Source organism: Aotus nancymaae, unplaced genomic scaffold (genome assembly GCF_030222135.1).
Source record: "Aotus nancymaae isolate 86718 unplaced genomic scaffold, 86718_ANA_hifiasm-v0.15.2.pri h1tg000009l, whole genome shotgun sequence".
NCBI lineage: Eukaryota > Metazoa > Chordata > Mammalia > Primates > Aotidae > Aotus > Aotus nancymaae.
The window spans coordinates 11,125,241-11,148,205 of NW_026988420.1; the positions used below are offsets into that span (position 1 = coordinate 11,125,241).

Below are 22,965 nucleotides of genomic sequence, written 5' to 3' on the forward strand. Positions count from 1 at the left end.
GGTTTTTAAAAGCCTGGGAGGCTGCGGCGAAAGGCACGTGAGAGGGAAGGTTTGAGGGAGGTTACCAGCAGATGGCGCGTGTCTCCTCCGAGCAGATTAGCGTGTTTTGCTCTGGGCCAAGAATCTCGTAGGAATTAAGGGCGACTATGTGTGCAGTCAATGCAAGTGACACAGATCATGCCATTCTTAAGTGCCGAGTCCATGAAGTCACCAGTTCCAGCCTGTTGACTAGGCCATCACACTTCTGCATTACCACTTAAAAGACCGGCTCCTCTACTCCAAGGGTTGCATTGCTTTCGTGCTTGAGTCCCCCAAACTCATTTTCCCCAAGCCAAGTCGCTCATAGGGGACAATCAAGCTTTACGAAGAGAGCAAAAATAAAGGCCCTGGAGAGTTGGACATGAAGCTTTAACTTCAGGAAAGAAGTGGTACTTTATTAACTTTCCAGCTGGTCTGCCCTTAGGGTGTCAGATGTTCTCTGTCGCCCCTGGCGTGCCAGCATTGGCCTGGGTGCCGCTGGGTGGCTGATAGCAGAATGTGAACTCACTTGCAAGCGGATATGTTAGTTTCCATGCCCCACAGGGGCAAGAAGAAGGGCACAAAGACACTTTGATGGTTCTTTCAGCTCAGATTCGACCAGCTGATTTGCTGGTTGGGGTCACTGGCTTTCTAACCTCTCCTGGCACCACCCAATTCCAGGGCACAGCCACTCATTTTTCTCCTATGACAATGTCTTCTGTCTCCCATAAAAATTGCCCTCATTTTGAGTTTTTCCTTCCTTTGTCTGTAGCTTTCCTCTGCCGCTCAGCACTCTGCCCCACTCGTATTCGTCCCTTGGCGCTGGCGTCTGGCCCGGGGGTACACTGTGAAGGAGGGCAACCCTAGATTCTGAGGGCCACTAGCTCGAATCTAGCGCCCCTCTAACTGCAGGGGTGAATTTAGATACGTTTCTTAACTTCCTCTGTAGACTGAGGGAGACAATGTTTGCACTCCCGGGGTCCCTGGATTAATGAGATAATTTACGTAGACTACCTAAACCAGCACCTGGTTCATTGTAAGCGTCCAAATGCCAGGGGGCATCTGCTGGGTGACCCCATAGTGAAAATTGCCTCTTGGGGATCTCTGGGTTGAATAGCCAGAATAACTTGCAGAATTGAGAGAACCCTCTCTTTCCCCAGACCTCAATGTGCTTCAAATCCCATTCATTGCCTCCCGCCGTTTTATCCGTGTTCTCAGCCCCCAACCCCCGCAACCTCCTGCCCGCCCCTAAAGCCTCCTGCGCGGCAAAAGGACGCCCAGAGAGAGGTTGGACGCCTATCTGAGTTGCCCGCAGCAGGCGTCCAGCCCCGCCGTGTGCCCCCGATTGCAGGGTGGATCGCGGCAGGGCGGCGGGGGCCGGCGGAATAGGCGCGGAGGAAGGCTCGGGCGGGATAGACTGCGCGGGGGAAGGAGGAGGAGAGAGCAGACGGCGGAGGAGGGCAGAGCCGCCGGGAGGAGGGCGCAGGGGCGGGAGGAGACACATGCGCGCAACCGCCGCCGCCGCAGCCGCCGCAGTCCTTAGCTTCCCGGGGACAGGAAACCTTCAAGACTGAGCTGCCACGGCCGCTTCCCCGCCCGCCCCTCATTCTACGCGCCTGCCCACACCCTCCTCCTCTCCTTCCAGCGCCTTTCGGTGGAGCACTGCGGCACTCAGCCCGAGCTGCCGTTTTCCCCTAGCGGGGAACGCTGTGACCCCCCCCGCAGGAGCGGCGGGGCGGGGTGGGGGGGCCCGGGAGAAGATGGCGACGCCGGGAAGCGAACCCCAACCTTTCATCCCGGCCCTCTCGGTAGCTACTCTGCACCCACTTCATCATCACCACCACCCCCACCACCACCACCAGCACCAGCACCACGGAGGAAGCGGCGCCAGCGGCGGGGCGGGTGGTGGCGGCGGCGGCAGCGGGAGCTTCAACCTGCCCTTGAACCGGGGTCTGGAGCGCGCGCTTGAGGAGGCGGCCAACTCCGGGGGGCTGAACCTGAGCGCCAGGAAATTGAAGGAATTTCCCCGGACCGCAGCCCCCGGGCATGACCTCTCGGACACGGTGCAAGCAGGTGAGTGAGGGCCGAGGGGCGGGCAGGGGTGTGGGTGGCTGTCTGGATGTCTGTCGTGCGTTCCCTAACGCGGTGACCGGTCGGAGATCTGGTCTTGCTGGGGGTGGCGGGGGGAGCAGTCCATCGGCCGGTCGTCTCCCAAAGAAGGGACTCGCGTGGGCACGGAAGAAGCGGGCCCTGGAGAGGGCACGGGGGCCCCGCCTCGCCCCGCCCGGCGGTGCAGTGCCTGGAGGGCAGGGGTGCGCCGGGCCTCTGCGCCGGTGAGCGCGGGGGCTCCGGCTCTCCACCCAGTGGCTGCGGCGCTGGGGAAATACCAGCGGGGCTGGGACCTGCAAGCGCGCCGCGTGCGCGCCGTGGAAGTGGGAGGTTTCAGGCGGCCGCGTCGGCTTCCTGGGCCCCGTGAAGGGGCTGGGAACTCGAGCGCGGACAGCGGCGTCTGCGCCTCCAACCAGTTCGGGCCGTCTTTGCATCGAGGCGTCGCCCGTCCTGGTGGGGAAACCCAGACAAAGGTGGCACGCCCTCGGCCGAGCCAGGGGCATCGGCGCAGTGCCGCGAGCCCCCTCCGCGACATCGCCGAGCGATCGGGCAATTCGGTGCCGCCCGCGAGGTGCCCAGGCTTCCTCTTCCTGCGCCTGTGCGGGAAAAGAGCCGCCGGGCTTGTAGTGAATCCGAATCGGCTGCCGCTTCGGAAGCGATCGGCTCCCTTCCTTGCATGCCTTTCGCTCACCGCCCACACAGTTCGGGTCCTACCACCGAGGCTGCCTGGTTCTCAGTTACCCAACTTTTGCAGGGGCCCCGGGAAAGGACGGCATGGCATATTAAAAGCAAAGTAATTAACGTGAGCCTGTTTTCCTGTGTGAGCCCGGCAAGTTGTAACTCGCGCCAAGAAGCAGCATAACTTTTTCAAGTTACGTCATGTGTTACATACTTCTAAAACGTCTGCTTTCTTTTTGGTAGTTGGAGTTCAGGAGCGGGATCTATAAACAGGAAGCGGGGTGGTGGAGTGGGTTTGGGACCTTAGGGTCTGTACAGTACTGACTTGGTTTCTGACCATCCGGTTCAGCTCCCTGGGGGAGGGTTTGTGTCATAGCAAGCGCCTGACTTTAACCTGGACAGTGGGTGCTCCGTTTCGGAGTAGCTGCCCAGGCCTCTTGGCTGTCATCGCCTCATGGGCCCAGGGTTAGACCCCCTGGGTCTTGGACGGGTTGACCCTCAGCACAGGAGCACCCAGTTTAATCTTGTAGTGGGCAAGGGAGCAGGCAGTGGGCTTTTGGAGGCTAGGTTTTCCAGTGTCTTTTCCCTCCTTTGTTTCAATAAGCATTTATCTAGAGCCCTAATGAATATTTAGATAGAATTCTGAGTTCACTGGAGGCAAAGATGGCTCTCCAGGGTCATTAAACTGTAATTTGGATTTAGGGATAGTCAGGAATGGGCAAAAAAGAGGGAATTTCCAAAGTTGAGCTGTCAACAGCTGGGGAGTCTCTTTCAGTAAGACCTCTTACTTACAGTTTCTAAAGTGGAAGTTATTCCAAGAATTGCCTGAACCATTAACTTAAAAAAATATATTAAATTTTACTTCCCTTCTGCCACAGAGTGTACCATGAGCTAGCTGTGCAATGGTTGGATATAGCTGCAGAAAATAGAGCTGGCAAGACCAATAATAATATGTTTGTGCAGTTCCCTAAGGGGGCTTCATAGTTCTACTTCAGTTATGCTAAGGATTATTTACAAAGTTAGGTGAACTTGATGTGTCTGCTGTGTTGGCATTTCTTTGCGACCGGTGCTTTTGAAAGCAGGCACCACATCTTTTAGCTAACACCTCGCCATGTGAAGTGGATGCTGAGAAGTGTTCTTTTTCTCCCCTTGGCTTGTTTATGGCAAGCTTAAGTTGTGAGTTTTGCAGGTTTTTAATTATGAGTTCACTTGCACATGCTTTATGCTCAGGAAAGTCTAACTGGTTAAAATTCAGAGGCCCTATGTTAATTCCTCATCCAAAAATACAATATTATTTGGGGGACGAGGAGTGGAGGGATATAAACTGTGTTTGTAGAAACTGAAGCCAGCCCCATCAGAAAAGTATTCATTGTAGCTAGTTATTTTGCATTAAATTAGAATATCCAAATGTGTTAAATATTTGCTTCTGCAAAATGTCTTTGCCTCAGGACAAAAGCTAGGTGTAAACCACATGTATTCTTTGCTCCAAAGATATATTTAACTGAGCATGGTTTCACATTTGAAAGACCAAAAAGCAAAATAAAGAGTTAAAGTTACCTCCAGTGTGCACAGTGTTGATACACCCTACATGTCAGAGTTCTAGTAGAGTTGAAAGTTTGAGTAGTAACATATATAATAAAGACAGTGGTTTCTCCTTGATTCATATATAGTTTAAGAATGTCTCTTAAAATCAGAATGGCTTATGAAGATCCTTAAAGGCCTAAGAGGCAAAGTGCATTTTTTTTTCCATACGTTTTCTAAGACGGGCAGTGGTAGAGCAAGCTTTTTCTCACTGTTTTGTTATATAACACAGGCCATTTGGTTTACGCCTTGTAAAGAGCCAGGCTTCTGGCAGCCACCTGTACAGAGCCGCACTCCTCGGCAATGTAGCCTGTCTGAACAGAGTTGAAAACCAAGATGTAAACAAATAAACATAGAATAGATGTCTCAGCTGTCACTCAAGTGCATATACTTTATTGATAGGAAAAAAATTCAGGCTCTCATTTTGAGTCTAGTAATTTACTTATATTGAATCAAAATAAGTTTTGTTGTCAGATTCTAGTCTTTTAATAGATGAAATGAGGAAATAAAGACTGATCCATGCAGGTGCAGTGACACAGGTGTCCCTGACCAAGAGGGGCAGAACAGAAGAGCCACCCTCAGTACTGGGTGTGCTTCACTATGCATTATCTGCATGATCTCACTCAGTCCCCACTAGAAGCCTAGTCATACCCTCATTCACACATGGGAAGATTGAGACAGAGACAAGTCAGGCAATGTGCTGAAAATTATACCTCTACTGAGGTGGCCAACCAATGATTGGAACTCTGACAGCCTCACATTAATTCATGTTCTTGACCGTATTCTCATCAAGCAGAGGGAAGAGGTTGAGAGGTAGAATCTGGGGGGCTTTCTGGAAATTGATTCAACCAGCATTGATTCCACCAGAATGTGCTGAGCCCCACTAGATGCTGGCCACTGATCTAGACCCTGGGGACACAGTGGTGATCAAAAGAGAATCCCCGTATCCCTTCTTACGGAGTTCATTCTAGTTGGAGAATGGCGAGATACATGAAGAAATCGATTTAGCAGGATAAGTAGGATGAATTTTAGGATATAATATCTTTGTTTTATAAATACACAGACTGCTTTGTATTGACTTGAGGTGGCTTGTGGCAACAGCATAAATGATGACTAGTAATACATATAATCTGAAGCATAAATTTGGGCCAAAGAAAAAGAAGTACACACATTTGCGTAAGAGTAAAGCAAATGTTTTGGGTGCTGATTTATTAAATAGTGTCATTTTGGATGAAAAAGTTCAAAGAGGTATTTTTACAATTAGAAGTGAATTGAAAAGAGGAGAAAGAAAAGAAAGTGTCTTCCTCAGGCTGATTGCAGGAGGTTCTAGAAAATAAAAACAGAAGCCCTTAGACTTGACAGGCAGAACGCTTGTTGAAAGTTAGTCTTGTTAAGGAGAGGGTGGAATGTTTCATTGTCAGTATCTTTTTGAGTTGGCTCTAAGCAGGCAAGACTGGGCCAGGTGCTGTGGCTCACACCTGTAATCCCAGCACATTGGGAGGTGTAGGTGGAAGGACCACTTGACCCCGGGAATTTGAGACCAGACCCTGTCTCTACAAAAAATTAAAAATTAGGCTGGGCGCGATGGCTCACACCTGTAATCCCAGTACTTTGGGAGACTGAGGGGGTGGATCACTAGAGGTCAGGAGTTTGAGAACAGCCTGACCAACATGGTGAAACCCTGTTTCTACTAAAAATACAAAAATTAGGCGGGCATGGTGGCGGGCGCCTGTAGTCCCAGCTATTCAGGAGGCTGAGGCGAGAGAATCACTTGAACCCAGGAGGCGGAGGTTGCAGTGAGCTGAGGTCGCACCACTGCACGCCAGCCTGGGTGACAGAGGGAGACTCCATCTCAAATAAATAAGAAATTAGCTGAGTGTGATGGCGCATGCCTATAGTTCCAGCTATATGGAAGGCTGAGGTGGGAAGCCTGGAGGTTGAGGCCACAGTGAGAGCCATGACTGCGCCACTGCACTCCAGCCTAAGTGACAAAGTGAGACCCTGTCTTAAAACAACAACAACAACAACAACAAAAAGACTATATGGGAAACGAAGAGGTTACCCAGGGAAGAACATAGAAGTGCACCATTAAAAATACCCATTTATGTGTGAGGGCAGCGTTCTGTAGGAGATGCCAAGAGAGGAATACATGAGACGCTTAGTAACAGTTCCAGGAAGCTGCTGAGGCCCAGGGCAGGTCAAGGTGAGGTGCCGAATAGCAGTGATGGACACTGTGTGTAGAATTCAGAGGAACAGGTCATTTTGATGAGGCTGCTTAGGAAAGACTTTGATAGCAAAGGTAGGATTTGGATCAGGTTCTGTGGGATGGCTAGGATTTAGATAGAAGTACCTATGAATATTCTGTGATTGGAAGGATGGTTCCAAGATGTGGAGTAAGAACTTGATAGTTGGCCGGGTGTGGTCACTCATGCCTGTACTCCCAGCACTTTGGGAGGCTAATGTGGGTGGATCACCTGAGGCCAGGAGTCCAAGACCAGCTTGGCCAACATAGGGAAACCCTGTGTCTACAAAAAAAAAAAAAAAAAAGTAGCGGGATGTGGTGACTTGTGCCTGTAATCCCAGTTACCCCGGACACTGAGGCATGAGAATGCCTTGAACCTGGGAGGTGGAGGTTGCAGTGAGCCGAGATCATGCCAATGCACTCCAGCCTGGGCGACAGAGCGAGACTGTCACAAACAAAAGAAACTGACAGTCTAAGATTCTGTGAATAAAAGAAACAGAGAGGACATTTAAGCCTGTCCTTCTGGTCATATTCTCCTACCTTACTCCTACCTTATAATGGAGTAAAGACTACAGGGCTCTTATAACCCTTTAATTGAGGACTCTGGAAATGACTGAAGCCTGAGATTGGTCAGCCTGTGGGAATAACACCCTAGCTCTGTGTGAGCAGGCTCTCTCAAATGTCTGTACAGATTCAAAGGATCTCCTCTGAGATTTGTGGGTGTGTTTATCTCCTGAAGACTGACTTCCACCACCCTACTCCCATCCTGTAGCGATGGAGACCTTAGGATGTTAGCACTCTTTAGTCACTGGAATTCACAGAAGACTTGATAAAGTCTAGTCATTTTCAACAACTTACCTTGTTTCATAATCCATTAATATGTTTCACTATAAATGGAATAATATTTTTGAAATCAAGTGTGTTTCTTTAAAATATATATTCTTTTATATTTTATAGTTACAGCTAGTTTTGAATTATCGTTCTGCTATTGAATTAAATTTGGTAGTTTTTTTTTAAAGATACCTGTTGCTTTTTGTGGTAGTTACTATCAGATAAATGCCTTTGTTTATTATATGTATTCTAAATACTCCTCCATTCATCAACTATGATTCATATCCTTTTCTTTCCTATGACTATTATTTTTTTTTCCTATTAAGGTATAGATAAATTCTAACTTTAGAACAACAGAGACAATATCTCTAGTGGTTCTGAATCACTTCTAGATGTGCTCTTCTGCGTGTCCGTGGTATATGGCAAAAACAGTCTCCACAAACCTACATGCTATTCTCATTGTTTGCATTACAGGCTGCTTTCTTGAAAAGGCAAGAACATACTAATCATGCTTCTAGAATAATAGCATACAATTATAGGCCAGGGAACCTCTGGGAATTTTTGATCTGTGCCAGTTTATAAAGGAACAGCCCAAGGTTTGACCTTCATCACTGAAATGACTCTCCTGGAGTTTGTCAGTCACTGAAACATCTGATTTGATTTTTGGTGGGTGTTTGATATTAGGTCACAACTTAGCACACCCTGTCATTTAAACATTTTTATTTAAATTATTGACTAAGACTCTTTTGTGTGTATGTTGCTGTAAGGAACTGAAATTTCCCATGGCATGGCTTAAAAATTCTTTGGAATAAACATTTAAAGGGTATATACCTTTTGAAATCCATGTTTGATGTTGATCAATTCAGAAGTCATATTCCTTTTGCCTATGCTGTCCATCTGGTATAGGTACATAGACTTTTCCTATTATATGATTCAACTTCATTATTGCTGGTTTAAACAAAAGCTATTTCCCTCTTTTGTGTATACGTTTCTGTTCCCATATATAGATATGTGTGTGTATGTGTGTGTGTGTGTATAAAGTCTATATACATATAAAGTCTCTCTCTCTCTTTACATATACATATACATATATGTGTGTGTGTGTGTGTGTGTGTGTGTGTGTGTGTGTATATATATGACTTATTTCTAAGCCAGGCAGCATTTCCTTACTCTTAACATCTCCCGGTAATTTCCCTTCAGGTGTTGTATTACATGTGCTTTTTCAAAGTCTTGGTAATTTAAATGGCAGAAATGCTATTAACTCCATGTAAGGTGGTTATGGGTTTGTCAGTCATGCCATGTAACTTGAATTTCTGTCTGAGCCTCAGAAAAACCTGTTTTGTGAGGCTACTTTTCAAAATTTCTTGGGCTTTTTGGAAAATTGAACTTCCGTCTTGGCTATTGGCCTGGGCTTAGATTTGGCAATTCTACCAGTTTGTGAACTAGTTCAGTGATTGTGTCAGCTGTTGTAATTAAGATAATTTGGTGTTAATTGCAGTGATTATTTCAAGTTATAAGATTATAATCTATTATAAATGTTTTAAGGATGTAAGGCACAAAACCCAACTATTTTTCCATAGCGAATATCTTTTTTAATGCCTCACTCATAGGAAGCCTAGTTTCTGTTATTGCTACTTGCTACTGTTCTTTTGTTGCATGAAAGCTTTTTTTTTCTTTTTTTCATCAGAATTTTGCCGTGATATTTCAGATAGTAAGAAAAGAAAAGAAAGGTCAGGATTCTAAGTAAGACTTACTTTAGGAAAACTAGGCACACTAATACAGACTCAAACATGAAATACACCTGTGCTATTCTTCATCCTAATTTAAGAGTTTAGTGCTATTGCTTCCATATTCTGCAGTAAGAAATAGTACATTTGGAAACCATCTCCTGCCATAAAGTAATTCAAAAATAAAGTGAGATTGTTTACATGAATAGAAGTTGATGAACTGTGAGAATTTGGCTTCCCTTGCTTACTCCAGCCATGCAGTAGAAAGGAAATGTCTTCATAGTCAGATTTCTGTTCATTGTTTTTCCTAACTGCATCCTCCTTCAGTGGCCATAAAAGAGGATATAGCTAGGGAAATAATGAGAGAGGAACAATATGTTTGATTTGCATAACAGAAATACTTCATTTTTTTCTTGATAAGAAATTATTGCTTCTGTGTTGATATGATGCTGATGCCAAGCAGCTCGACTGACTATACCTGAAATTCTTACGGAATATTTTTAAGTCATCAGGGGCAGGTTGTTCGATTTTGGGTTCCTCCTAGATGTTTGTTTCTCTTTCTTCTGCTGTTTGCTTTTTCCCCTCAGTCCCTCTGTTGGAGGGGACCTAACACAGGTGTGGGATGAAATGGGGCAGGAGTCCTCTAACTCAGTGTGTCTTGAATTTCTTCTTCACTGTTCTCCCAAATGGGCGGAAAGTGGCCCCCATCTTAGTTTTTCTAATCTTCCGGCTTCTCACGTGGACTTGCTTTTGACAGCTGACCCCTGCAGTGTGGTATGTATAGCTTTGCCACATGATGTATTCCTGTTATTCTTCCATATTTTTGATGTTTATGCCGTACAGCATGAGGAGTAGCATCAGTATTTCTGACCTGGTTCAGTCAGCTTAGCTCTGATTTAACTCACTTTATCTCTGCAGGTGATGGTGGCAATTCAAAGGCAGCGCCATCAACACACTGCCTGGCCTTCCTCTAGATTGCCTTCATTTTGCTTTTCCAAGTCATTTACCTCATGTCCCTTCTCCCCGCTCTCTAGGATTCTACTGACCCCACTCTCATTTCATCTGGGCCCCAAGCCTGCTCAGAACAAACAGCCTCCCTCTCAGCTGGTTCTTGCAGATCTCAGCACTGAATCATACAGGACCTTAAGGCATCTTTGAGTTATTTTCTTATGACATGTTTTGTTTTATTGCCTTCCTCTGATACTTTCCCTGTGTTTAAGCTTTTTGCTTCTTCACTGGCCTGTGAGATTTGGCTAGACAGGACTTTTCCTGATTTTTGTATGTCTTCCATGCCCAGTACAGAAATGCTAGAAAAACATTGATGGACTGTCCCCTTTCCTCTTTCCTACTGTTGATCTCTGCATTTTTCATCCATCATCTTGGATCTACCCTGAAGCTATCCCCTACTTGTGCATAGTTTGCTGATCTGCTCAGATTTTCCTGGTACTGACCTGATTTTTCTCACACAGCATCTTTTTACTTCTCGGCGTCATCCACTATATTAGTCTGCTAGGGGCGCCGTGACAGATTCTTCAGACTGGGTAGCTTAGACAACAGAAATTGATTTTGCTATACCTCTGGAGGCTGGAAGTCCAAGATCAAGGGATCAGCAGGTTTGGTTTTCCTGAGGCCTCCCTCTGGGCTTCTAGGTAGAGGTTGTCTTCCTGGGTCTTCACAGGCCATTTCTTTTTGTGCACATATCCCTGCTGTCCCTTCCTGAGCCCCAGTTTTCTCACGAGGACATCAGTCAGATTGGACTGGGACCTACCCGTAGGACCTCATGTAATCTTTATTACTTCTTTAAAGACTTTGTCTCTAAATACAGTCACATTCTGAGGTGCTAGGGGTTAGTGCTTGCATGATTTTTGGGAGTTAAAATTCAGCCCATAACACCCACAGACTCACCCCAGCTGTCGCTGGTAGCTGCTGTTCCTCCCCCAGCCTGTGTACATTGATCTTGGACTTCTGTGAGGCTGCCCTCAATGCTGCCCTTGCAGGAGGCCCGGGACAGGCCTGTTTTTTAACCATCCTGTACTTGGAGTCTAGCCCTGCACTTGCTAGCTACGCCTGAGCCCATGGTGAGAGTCCACATAATGCTCCTGAGCCCTCTGATGTGCTGTAAAACAGGGAAAGGGCCACATGTACCTTACAAATGGATGACTCTGGCTTGTCTGGGCCTTCCTCTGTCTCTCATAGATTTAGGATCTTTTGGTTGGTGGGTACCTAGAGTCACACTTTTTCTTCGCTAAGATGGGGTCACTTCTCACCAACACTTGCAAGTGTTTGATAAGCAATGTTACATCTAAAATCAAATGAGTTATAGTGAATTCTGAGGGAGATGGACAGGTGTTTTATAATATCCAATATTGCTTGAAATTAGCCAATGAAACACTAATCAACATCTTTTGAGCACTTATCATGTAAGGAGCATAGCTAAAAATATAAAGGCATAGTTCTACCTAGTTTGAGTTGGATGAGGATTAAAGAAATTATGTATTTGAAAGTCCCTTACACATATAGTAGGCTGATTAACAGGTGTTATTTCACTAAAGCCTTTCAGCCCTGAGCCAAATGGCCTTTCTTCTTCTTCTTTTTTTTTAAAGTACAGCTGAGTGATTAAAAATGCTTGAAGACCTGGGTTCAAATTTTGGCTTTGTCGCTTATAAACTGTGTCACTTTGGCCAGATGATTTAAACCCTACACATCGGTTTCCTCACCTGTCAAATGGGGATAATAATAGTATGTACCTAGTGGAGTTGTCATGAGGACATTGGTTATAACAACAGCTAACATTAGCAAGCAGTTTTTCTGTGTCAGGTATTGCTCCAAGTGCTTTCTATGCAAATATGTATATTAAATGTATGTAATAGATGTTTCACCTCATTTAATGCTTGCTACATGTTCTGTTTTAACCAGAGGTGGGGCTGGATAACTCAGAGCAATGCCTTTCTATTGCAACCTGAAGAGGGAGATTAGAAATGTAGAAACCATCCATTCATATCTCTCCCTCATTTAATAGCTGAGGACACCAAGCCCCAGAGAGTATAATCATTTGGCCAAGGTTACACAGTGTGGCAGTAGGTGCCAGAGCCAGGATAGAGTCTCACAGCCTCACATCAAAGGACTGTTTCTGTGGAGCCAGGAGGTGACATTGGGATGAAGGGAAGGCCTTCCCTCAATAAGGTTTTCAGGTCAAACCCACCTAAACCAGCCAGGTCGTGGGCCTCCCACAGAACAAAAAGTGCCATGAAACCTTTAATACCAGATGGTCTAAAGCTGAGGAGAACAAGATAAAACTGACGCTAGCTGCAGAGGAGACTTGCTAGTGTAGGATTTGACTGCATGTGGTTTGAGGGACATGAACAGCCTCTTGGCAGCTGATTCCGTGTACTAAATGGGCGTGCTGGGCGGACCCCAATCACAAACCGGGGGACATCGACATCGGCCTTTCCTAGCAAGGCTCAGTTTCAGAACTTGGAATGCATTTTCCTAAAAACAAAGTAGTAACCTGTGAAACCGCAAAGGCCCATTTAACCCTAGCAGACATGGGCCTTCCTAATACTGGTGGTCTCTTACTGTTTCCTTAGAAAAATGCAATCCTGGGCCGGGCGCGGTGGCTCACGCCTGTAATCCCAGCACTTTGGGAGGCTAAGGCGGGTGGGTCACGAGGTCAAGAGATCGAGACCATCCTGGTCAACATGGTGAAACCCCGTCTCTACTAAAAAAAAAAAAATACAAAAAATTAGCTGGGCATGGTGGCGCGTGCCTGTAATCCCAGCTACTCAAGAGGCTGAGGCAGGAGAATTGCCTGAACCCAGGAGGTGGAGGTTGTGGTGAGCCAAGATCGCATCATTGCACTCCAGCCTGGGTAACAAGAGCGAAACTCTGTCTCAAAAAAAAAAAAAAATCCCGGTTCCGACGTCGAATCTAGAGAACTTGGCATCAGGCTGTGAATGAGGCTTCTGCCTTTTGAAAATAATTCTCTCCCCTCTGGCCATTCCAGCCAGGGGTGGGAGGTTCCCCACACCTCTCCCAGGCCTCTTGGTCAGGGAGCTCAGTGTCTGGGGAATAAGGATTGGCATGAGTCAGGGGTCCGCTTGGACCTCAGGAAGGCCACTGGGATGGGGAGGAGTGGGCCTGGAAGCCACCCACCTGAGGGAGGCGTGCAGGAATTTAGACACTTCTCTATTTAATTTTTATATTTTGTCTATATTCTCTCCCGAACTTATTAATTTTGGAATTGGAGGCAAGTTAGTGAACTTCTCTGAACATCAGGTTTATACTTCGTTAAAAGGGAAAATGCTCTTTGCCCCTTGGGTGGTTGTATTGATTCATGGGGTAATGGATAGTACGGGAGCAGGGCTCAGGTCTGGCAAAGAGTGAGTGACTAGTAGAAAACCTGTCATTTTCTGTCCTTAATTTCCATGGGGCTATGTGACATAGTCTTCTTCAGTCAAGTAAATAATTGGAAGCTGTCAGCCTGTCATTAGCATAGAGGCTAAAGTGCAAACTGGCTGGGTTCTTGTCGCCGCTCTGCCGGGACGTGGCTATTACTTCACTTCCCTGAATCTCAGTTTCCTCGTCATAAAATGGGGATAATAATTACAGAATTATTGTGAGGAACAAATGAATAAATATGTCAAGTGTTTAGGTCAGTGCCTGGCACTGATTTTGCCATTATTATCATTCTATATCTTTAGAAAAGAGATTCAATGTTATACGGCACAGAAAGACTGAATTCCTAGAAACACTGTGACATTAATAAAATAGCATCAATATCCAGCAAGCTTGGGTGTACATGCTCTCAGTGTGTATAAATGCTATTTATATTCTGTTGGCGGTCTTGGGAGGATGGTAGCGTAGGTGGAATTCATTATTCCATATTGCATGGGAGGAAACAGACTGGATGATGAAATGACTTTCCTTGGGTTATGCTGCTAGTCAGCAGTTGAGACAAGACTGTATCTTCTCAGTTTTCATGCTGTTTTTATTCCTTGATGTAATGGTGTTCTTAAGTCTGATTTAATTTCTACTGGGGCTGGGTGCCGTAGCTCATGCCTATAATCCTAGCATTTTGGGAGGCCGAGGAGGATGGATCACCTGAGGTTGGGAGTTTAAGACCAGCCTGACCAACATGGTGAAAACCTGTCTCTACTAAAAATACAAAAATTAGCTGGGTATGGTGGAGGGTGCCTGTAATTCCAGCTACCCAGGAGGCTGAGGCAAGATAATTGCTTGAACCCGGGAGGCAGAGATTGCAGCGAGCTGAGATCACGCCATTGCATTCCAGCCTGGGTGACAGAATGAGACTCTGTCTCCAAAAATAAATAAATAAAATAATAATAATAATTTCTACTGGGACAGAGGAGTCCTGAGGGGACTGAGTCTGACAGAGAAGAGTGTGTTCGGGATTCTCACAGTAGAGAATAGGGAACCCTATTCCCGTGGCACATTATGTATTCAGGGGAAGGGTGCCAGGCCAGCTGTTGCTTTGGCCTCTGGATTGGAGGGGTGGGGAAGTGGGGGCTGGGGCCTCAGAGGAGGGCCTGGGGTGCCTGTCTTCAGCCTCTACGGAAGTCTTGTCATTGATTTAGAAATGCTTCCAAGTTTAAAAAAAAAAAAAAACAATGAAAAACATTGAACATCTCTTCATGTTCTTGGCAAAAAACAATTTGTGAATAATTTTGTCTTCTTTTCATACTCTGAAGATGTATATCAAACATCTCTCTAAGAAGAGAGGAAATGGCTGCTAGGAGGCTGAGCTTTAGGAATAAATATGTAGATTCAGTTATCTTTTATTTTTCTCACTGTTTTACTGTCATCCAGCATTTATTTTAAGCTTCAGTCAGAAGTTATTTCACTAAGAACCTTGTGATAGCTTCAACATCTCCCTGAGGATACTGATATGGTAACTTGGAAGGGGGAATAATGTGTGTTAAGGCAGACTCCTGTCTGGGTCCAGGGTCTGTCCGAATGTTCCTCGATCAGTTCTCAGAACGCCCTTATGAGGTCGGGAGTATCACTGTTACTGAGAAGGGCACTTATCCTAAGTTAGGCAGTTAGAGTACATTTGCAAGCCAGTAAAGACTGAGCCGAAATTGGAACCCGAGCAGTTGTTGAAGTATTGTAGAATCCTCCTCTATTTTAGTATCACTGAATCTTTAGAGCTGGAGGAAGAAGCCAGAGAAGGAGATTTTCAGATGAGAATCATGCCTATGGCATTTCCACAGATCCTTGGGGTGACGCAGAGATTTTAGGGTTCATCCCCGAGTAGGACCCAGATTCCTGTGATGTCCCCCACTGATCTGAAAGTGAGCGCAGAGGACCCAGGTATACGCATGGGGAGTTCCAGCCCTAATCCTCACTTGTTTGTGATGGCCAGCTATCAGCTCCATTTCTAAGAATTGTGTTTTAAAGCAAGTCACAATTATTCATTTTAAAAATTCTTCAAGTTGTCTGTTATTAAAAAATGTAGATACACATTTGGGTTTTCAGTTTTGTTACAAACTTTTCTTGTTGGACTTTGTCACACATGACCTAACTGGACAGTTTACTGATATTTTACTACCATTTCCCTCCAATGAGAAATGTATCTTACCGAGAGAGAGACCAAGTTTACTTTCTAGAACATTACCTATAGAATACAAATGTTTACATTCTAAAGACTGTTTTATTATGTAATAAGAATCATCAATTTGACATATAAGATACGTTTTATTTTGTAATGAAGATCTTTCTAGAAATTAATTACATCTACAATTTTATATATGAAATAGGGCAGCAGAAGATGACGGCTGAAAACCAGATTGCTTTGAGTGTATGCAAATCACATCCAACTTAAAGGAATCTGAGCAATTGAGGGCAAATAGATCTCTCTGTGCAGTTCCCTTGGAGGTGCCGATGATAATCCCTGCCTGCAATTTAAGGCAATTTTGTGTTTTTTTTTTCCCCTGGTTTTTTAGAAAGCCTGGATAAATCCAAGTTAATTTTAGTGGCAGCAGTCATTCCATCGGTTATAGGCTTGTAATCAACTCTTAGCTGTGCTTTGTTCAGATATTTACAATTATTACTTTCCTGTATCTATACAGTACCATAAAAGGTGCCGTGCCATAACTTTGTAAGTCCAAATGTGCCTAAATCTGGTATATTTCATACAATTCAGTTAGCAGCTGTGAAGACTTGCTTTTGCGCCTACGTCCCCTGCACAGGCTAAGTCCTTGGAATCAGTGTGTCAATGAAGACTTGGTATCTCAATATGAAAGCTGCACCCTGGGAGTTCTGAGATAATGTGTCCTGATAGAGCCCCTAATGCCTGCCTCTTAGGAGGGTGTGTGACAAAGACAGTATAACTCCGCTAAGTGCTTTCAGAATCAGGCAGCCTTGGTCTTTCTCAAGTGGTTCCATAGTTTCCGTGTATGTGCTTCCTTGTGTTTCTGTGTGAGACCCCTTCTCTCCTTGGGCAGTCTGTCTGTAATCTTTTAACACTGCATGGTAGATTGGATTGGATGGGCCCCATCACCTTTGGATAAAAGACTTCAGCTTGCGGACATAAGTCTATGCAACACTCTTTTCCTTAGAGAACATAATAGGTCACTGGGAACATCATAAGAGGCGCTCTTAGAGGATGCTTATCAGTGGCACAATCCTAAATCCAGGTTTACTGGAGACAGGCTGCGTATATAACTCTCATCCTGGCCTAATTAATAATAGCATCCCCTTTTAGCCCAGCATGATTTAGGTAAGTTATATGGTCACCCCATGCACATGGGAGGTGGTACATAACACCTTTTAAGAATAAACTGGAATGGAGACAAGTGAAGTGACTTACCTACCCATGTCTCGTTGTGCCAGATTGAATCCAGAATTGGTCCTGCCTATCCTGGTCATTTCACCAGCTGCCCATAGACTGCTGTCCTTTGAAGGAATTACAATGCTTGGCTGGTTTCTCTTTTTAACTTTCATGCCAAGAAACCCTCTCAGTAAAGTCTTTGGCATTTGTTGTTAATTGTAGCTGGTAAAATACAGCATTAACTTAAAAATTATGAAATATTGCATACATAGAAAGGAGTCTATGCCCTATGTAGACATGATTTAAATAATGATGATAAAACAGGCATAGCGACAGAAGCATATAGAAAGGTGATTTCCTGGGAAGGGGTGCAGAGAGGATGGAAATGTTCTGTCTTGTAATGGTGAGAACACAGGTATATGTGTTTGCCAGGACTCAGTGATCCCTGTGCTTAAAATGGATGCATGTTATTATATGTAAATCATGCCTTGATACAGTAGACTAACAATTTACCTACACACCCGCTATCCAACTTAAAACGGAGAACATTTTCAACTCCTTTTTCGCTTTCTGCCTGGTGCTGATTCCTGACTGACAAGCTGTTTTAAAACGTAAAATAACAGGCTTTGTGGCTAAATCAATGCCTCCTATTAGAAGACTGATATTTCTATTTTAGTGGATGTTCTTTAACCTGTATTTTCCTTATTTTGGAACATCTTGTTAATCCTCTTTACGTAGTCTTACTCATAAAGTACTCGAATTCTGTATTTAACAAGTGGCATTTTATTTTAGTGATAGAAAAAACTGTTGCTGAACCAGGTTTTCTGGGATCACTGGGATGATGTTAGCTAATGGAGTCCAAGGTTGAAAGCATTTGTTGTGCACCTACTGGATGTCAGACACTTTGCAGACACAACCTTAATTCGCCTCTGAGCCTAATAATAGGTATCATTTCCCTTAAATTTCCTCACGTGCAGAACTGAGGCCCATAGATGGTAAGAAGCTTGCCCAAGATCCCCATGCAAAAGTAATTAGGAGAATTAGGAGTCGGGGTTTGAGTGACAGTGATCTAAGCACATTGTTAATGTAGAGAACTGTCCTTTGCTGGGGAAAGTTCAGCACTTGGCTGGCTCCCCTGGTTGTATCCTGTAGCACTGGGATCATGTGGCGTATCACTTCCAAATTTCCTAAATCACCGTGATCCTGCACACTCCCTGCCCAGACCCCTCCTGTGGCTCTCCCCTGCCTGCTCACCCAGGGTCAGCTGCTTAACAGCAGATCCGTAGGGCCTCTGGTATCTGGCGCCACACTGCTTATCCTGCCGGGTTTTCCTCCTGCTCCCCTCAAGGGCTGTGTGGTTCCAGCTCCCTTTTCCATTAGCGTTCCCATATGTTCCCATATGTTCCAGGTTAGGGCCTCTGCTTCGCCTTCGATTGCACCTTTTCTGTCTTCATTGCACTTGCCGAAAAAAACAAAACAAAACAACAACAGACCCAAGCTCGCCAGTCCCTGTCAAGCAGTCATCTCAAAATTTTAATTCCTGCCTCTTCCGGGATGCCCCAAATACCAGCCTCCCTCTCTGCAACTCTCCTCACCTTTTCGTCTAAAACAGAGAGTTTATTATGATGGAGTTGGTCCTTAATTGTTCTTTAATTTCATGTCTTTTTTCTCTAATTAGAATATGAATAATAGCTTTATTTATTGAGTAAGATATTGTGTTCTCCACTTTATGTGGCTTCCCTCAGTTAATTCCCAGAGCAATCTTAGGAGGTAAGTACACATTTTCTTCCCATCTGACAGACTGGAAAATTGAGGCTTAGAGAGAGATGCCTGAGACCACATGGCTACCAAGTGGTGAGACTGGGATTCAGTTTGACTTGAGTTTGATGACTCTTTGCTGACTCCTTGCCGATGACTTGAAGAGAGTCAAAAAGAAAGGAAACTGACATTCACTGTGCCTTTCCTATGGCTCGGCATCAAAATGGGTTTAGCTTATTATCTCACAGGGTCCTTACCCTGTGCTAAGAATTAGATCTCCAAAAAACTGTTTATGTAATTCACTCAAGGTCACAGTGCTGATTAGTGGAGAGAAGAAAATTAAACCAGGTCTTTTTGCCCCTAGAGATGCTCCCCTGTGTGCGGCACCTTCTTTATTTCTTTTTCTTTTTCTTTTTTTTTTTTTTTGAGATGGAGTTTCGCTCTTGTTACCCAGGCTGGAGTGCAATGGCGCGATCTCGGCTCACCGCAACCTCCGCCTCCTGGGTTCAGGCAATTCTCCTGCCTCAGCCTCCTGAGTAGCTGGGATTACAGGCACGCGCCACCGTGCCCAGCTAATTTTTTTGTATTAGTAGAGACGGGGTTTCACCATGTTGACCAGGATGGTCTTGATCTCTTGACCTCGTGATCCACCCACCTTGGCCTCCCAAAGTGCTGGGATTACAGGCTTGAGCCACCGCGCCCGGCCTCTTTTTCTTATCCTCTGCATGGCCTAGCATAGAGCTGGATGTGAGTGAAGCTTTTCAATTAGTTATAGGTTGATTTAAAACAACAACAACTAAGGTTCCTTTTATTCTGTTAGAAGCATGAGCATATCACACATATTCCAGCAGGGAAGAGCAGAACCATAAAGAATGTTGGATTTTTTGAAGAGACAGCGTAAAAGCAAAGAAGAGGTGAGATGGATACTTCAACAGAATGGCAGTCACAGAATTTCTTATCTTTTGAGAGATTTACTTGAGGGATTCTACCTTTCCTATAGCAGAGGAATGTCTAAAATGAAAAGACAGGAGAAGATGACTTAGTATTCCCATTAACATTTTAAAATTGCTGTGTGGTTAGCTGTCTCCAGTCAGGCAGCTTCACTCTCCTTTCTTTAACTGCCTTTCTTAGGCATAGAAGTAAAAGGTAATGGCCAGTTACCCTAGGCGCTTCCACTGGTAGATTTGCAGAACGCTGAAATTCACACTAGAGCTTACCCTTCAAAGTAACTAAGTATTAAAAAACTCAAACCTAGGGCTAGGCATGGTGGCTGACGCCTGTAATCCCTGCACTTTGAGAGGCCGAAATGGGTGGATCACGAGGTCAAGAGATTGAGACCATCCTGGCCAACATGGTGAAACCCCATCTCTGCTAAAAATAGAAAAATTAGCCAGGCGTGTTGGCAGATGCCTGTAGTCCCAGCTTTTCGGGATACTGAGGCAGGGAAGCGGAGGTTGCAGTGAATAGCTATTGTGCCATTGCACTCCCGCCTGGTGACAAAACAAGACTCTGTCTACAAAAAAAACACCTCAAACCTATGAAAAAGGAACTCCCATGTGTTCCAACAATTGTTACAATAGATTAGACTTCTGGTGATCAAAACACACCTCTGTTAGCTGCTCCAGCATGTTGTGCATCTCCGCTGTTTGTACAAGTCATCCAGCATGAGGAAGGATGGGTCTGTATCAGGTGCAGTTCCTAGGCCTTGGAATATGTCCTCCACTTTTTTTTGATCAGCAGAGTGTTTCCATTGAGTGTGCTGTGTGCCAAGAGAACAGCTGTCAGTGGTGTTCGCAGTGATGCACGTTAGCTTGAGTGCCAGAGATTCAAGTGGCGACGAGCACCAACTCTGCCTTCCACCCATTGCTTTTTGTGCTCTCAGTAACTGGAGAAAATGCTAGCTTTGCACACTGTGTTTTCTCATAGTGGGCTAGGCGTATCACTTCCAAGGGCTATGGAGCTTCCTGGAATTGTGTGTGCTATGAACACGGTCCCAGAATGATGAAATGCCAAAGTGCTCACATCACCATGCCTTTGTTCACTGGCTCCCATGTCTTTCTTGTTGTGGCCATCCATGAAGTTTAGAACCATCACAGCTACTTAGGTAATGGTCTTGGAGTCCAACAGATCAAGGTCAAATTCTGGCTCTGTCACTTAGCAGTTGGGTGACTTTGGGCAATGCATGTACCTCTCTGAACTTCTCATTTCTCTTCTGTAAGGTGAGAGTAATAAAACTTATGGGATTGCCATGATGATTAAAATAACGAATTCTAAGTATGTGGCTCTTGGGGTGTGTGTGTGTGTGTGTGTGTGTGTGTGTGTGTGTGTGAGAGAGAAAGAGAGAGAGAGAGATTGGCAGTGGCTGTTTTTTTTGAACTGTGATGCCCACAGAGCGGGAGCTATTTTTGGAGAGGAGGGGGTCTTCTCACTGCTCCCAATTCTCATCCATGCTGGGGACGTGCATCTGTCTCTGTCACTACTCTGGGAACATACCTCTTGTCAGATACAGCTGTCTTTCTGCTGTTCCCTTGGTCTGCCAGCACAGGACTGAGGCCACTCCCTGCACTCTTTTCCTTCTTGTACCCCCATTGTGGCCGTGCCTGGGGACTCCCTGACCCTGCTGTTCTTCCTAGCCTGGAGCTTGCTGCTCTTTATGGGGAGGATTTTGATTCTCTTTCCCAGGCTGCCTGAGAAACAGGCCCAGGTGGTCTGAAGTTATAATCCCCAGACCAAATATGTTTCTCATCTTATTTGGGCCATGCTGAGACTTACTGCAACACTACTTTAAGCTCGGTGACTTTCATTTGGGCCACAGCCTATCATACATATGGCATGGTGTTGGCTTTTAGTAAAAGATAAAATAGGTGAGTGACAAGAAAGCGAAATAGATGCCAGTTGGAGTACAGAGTGATCTAAAAGCAAATTCTGCATAGCAGTATGCATATGCAGACAGGGGTATAGTTTGAAATAAGTTACTTGTAATGACTATTTTCATTATTTTCACTAAAGAGAAAAAGCTCAACAAAATCTCCCTAACTTGTGGAGTCGTGTGGAAGATAGAATAAGAAGGTAGTGCACAATGATGGGCAAAAGAAGGTAATGAAACATTACAAAGATGTTAAAAAGCTTTTTTAAGTTGTATATTCACACCCACATTTCATAAACTTGAGAGGTGCTGCATTATTTTATTCATTCATTCATCCAGCAAATATTATCTAGTATGAGTAAACTGCCGGCGAGCCCTCCCTCCCCACTGCCTGTTTCTGTATGCGACACGGATAGCAGTGTGCTCAGTAGCTTGCAACCACATTGCCTGCGTGAACTGCTCCTCCCTCTACTGGCCCAGTGAGCTTGGGCAAGTTCCGTAACCTCTCCGTACTTTAGTGTCCTCATTTGTAGAAGAGAAATAGTAATAGCACATGTCATAGAGGGCTTTGGGGAATTGAAAATGCAAGGAGTGCAGAGCAGTGCTTGGCATCTGAGAGACACTCAATACATGTTAACTAAATGTTTTCTGACTTATTTGTTTGCCTCTTTATTGTCACTCCCCCTTTCCATCATTAAATGCCGAGAGAGACCTTGTTTTCTGTTTTCTCTTGTAACTACTATCCTTGGTTGCTAGGACAGTGTTTGCCCATGGTAGCAGCTTGGCAAATATTTGAGCTGAGTAAGTGAATAAATGGCTGGATGAATGAATGGAATGCATGAAGGCCGGACTCTGCTGGGTGCTTCATAGATAGGAGTGAATAAAACTTGGTGCCTGCTGGGGACGTACCCAAAGGAAAGGAGATCAGTACAGCAAAGAGATATCTGCACTCCCATGTTTGTTGCAGCATTGTTCACAGTACCCAAGATTAGAAAGCAGCTAAGTGTTCACCAGCAGATTGAATAGATAAAGAAAATGTGGTATGTATGCACCATGGAGTACTATTCAGCCATGAAAAGGAATGAGATTGTGTTATTTGCAACCACATGGATAGACTGGACATCATTATATTAGGTGAAATAAGCCAGGCACAGAAAGACAAACTTCGCATGTTCTCACTTATCTGTAGGAGCTAAGAATTAAAACAGTTGAACTCATGGACATAGAGAGTAGAATGATGGTCACCAGAGGCTGGGAAGTGGAGGGATGGGAAGGAGGCAGGAATGGCTAATAGGTACGAAAAATAGAATTAATGAATAAGATCTAGTATCTGATAGCACAACAGGGTGACCATAGTCAATAATAA

The 22,965-nt window shown here is 45.0% G+C and overlaps 1 protein-coding gene across 4 annotated transcripts in view; it reads left to right on the top strand.

The window, feature by feature from the left end:
- Positions 1 to 1,550: 1,550 nt before the first annotated feature.
- Positions 1,551 to 22,965, top strand: part of LRCH1 (leucine rich repeats and calponin homology domain containing 1) — a 212,739-nt gene continuing 191,324 nt past the window's right edge. For 3 of the 4 annotated variants that reach the window (XM_012465166.2, XM_012465163.2, XM_012465165.2), the window contains exon 1: positions 1,551 to 2,091. In XM_012465166.2, the coding sequence (XP_012320589.2) occupies positions 1,779 to 2,091 (313 nt within the window). In that variant the 5' untranslated portion in view covers positions 1,551 to 1,778. The remainder of the gene's footprint in view (positions 2,092 to 22,965) is intronic. The other variant, XM_012465164.2, reaches the window with a different exon arrangement.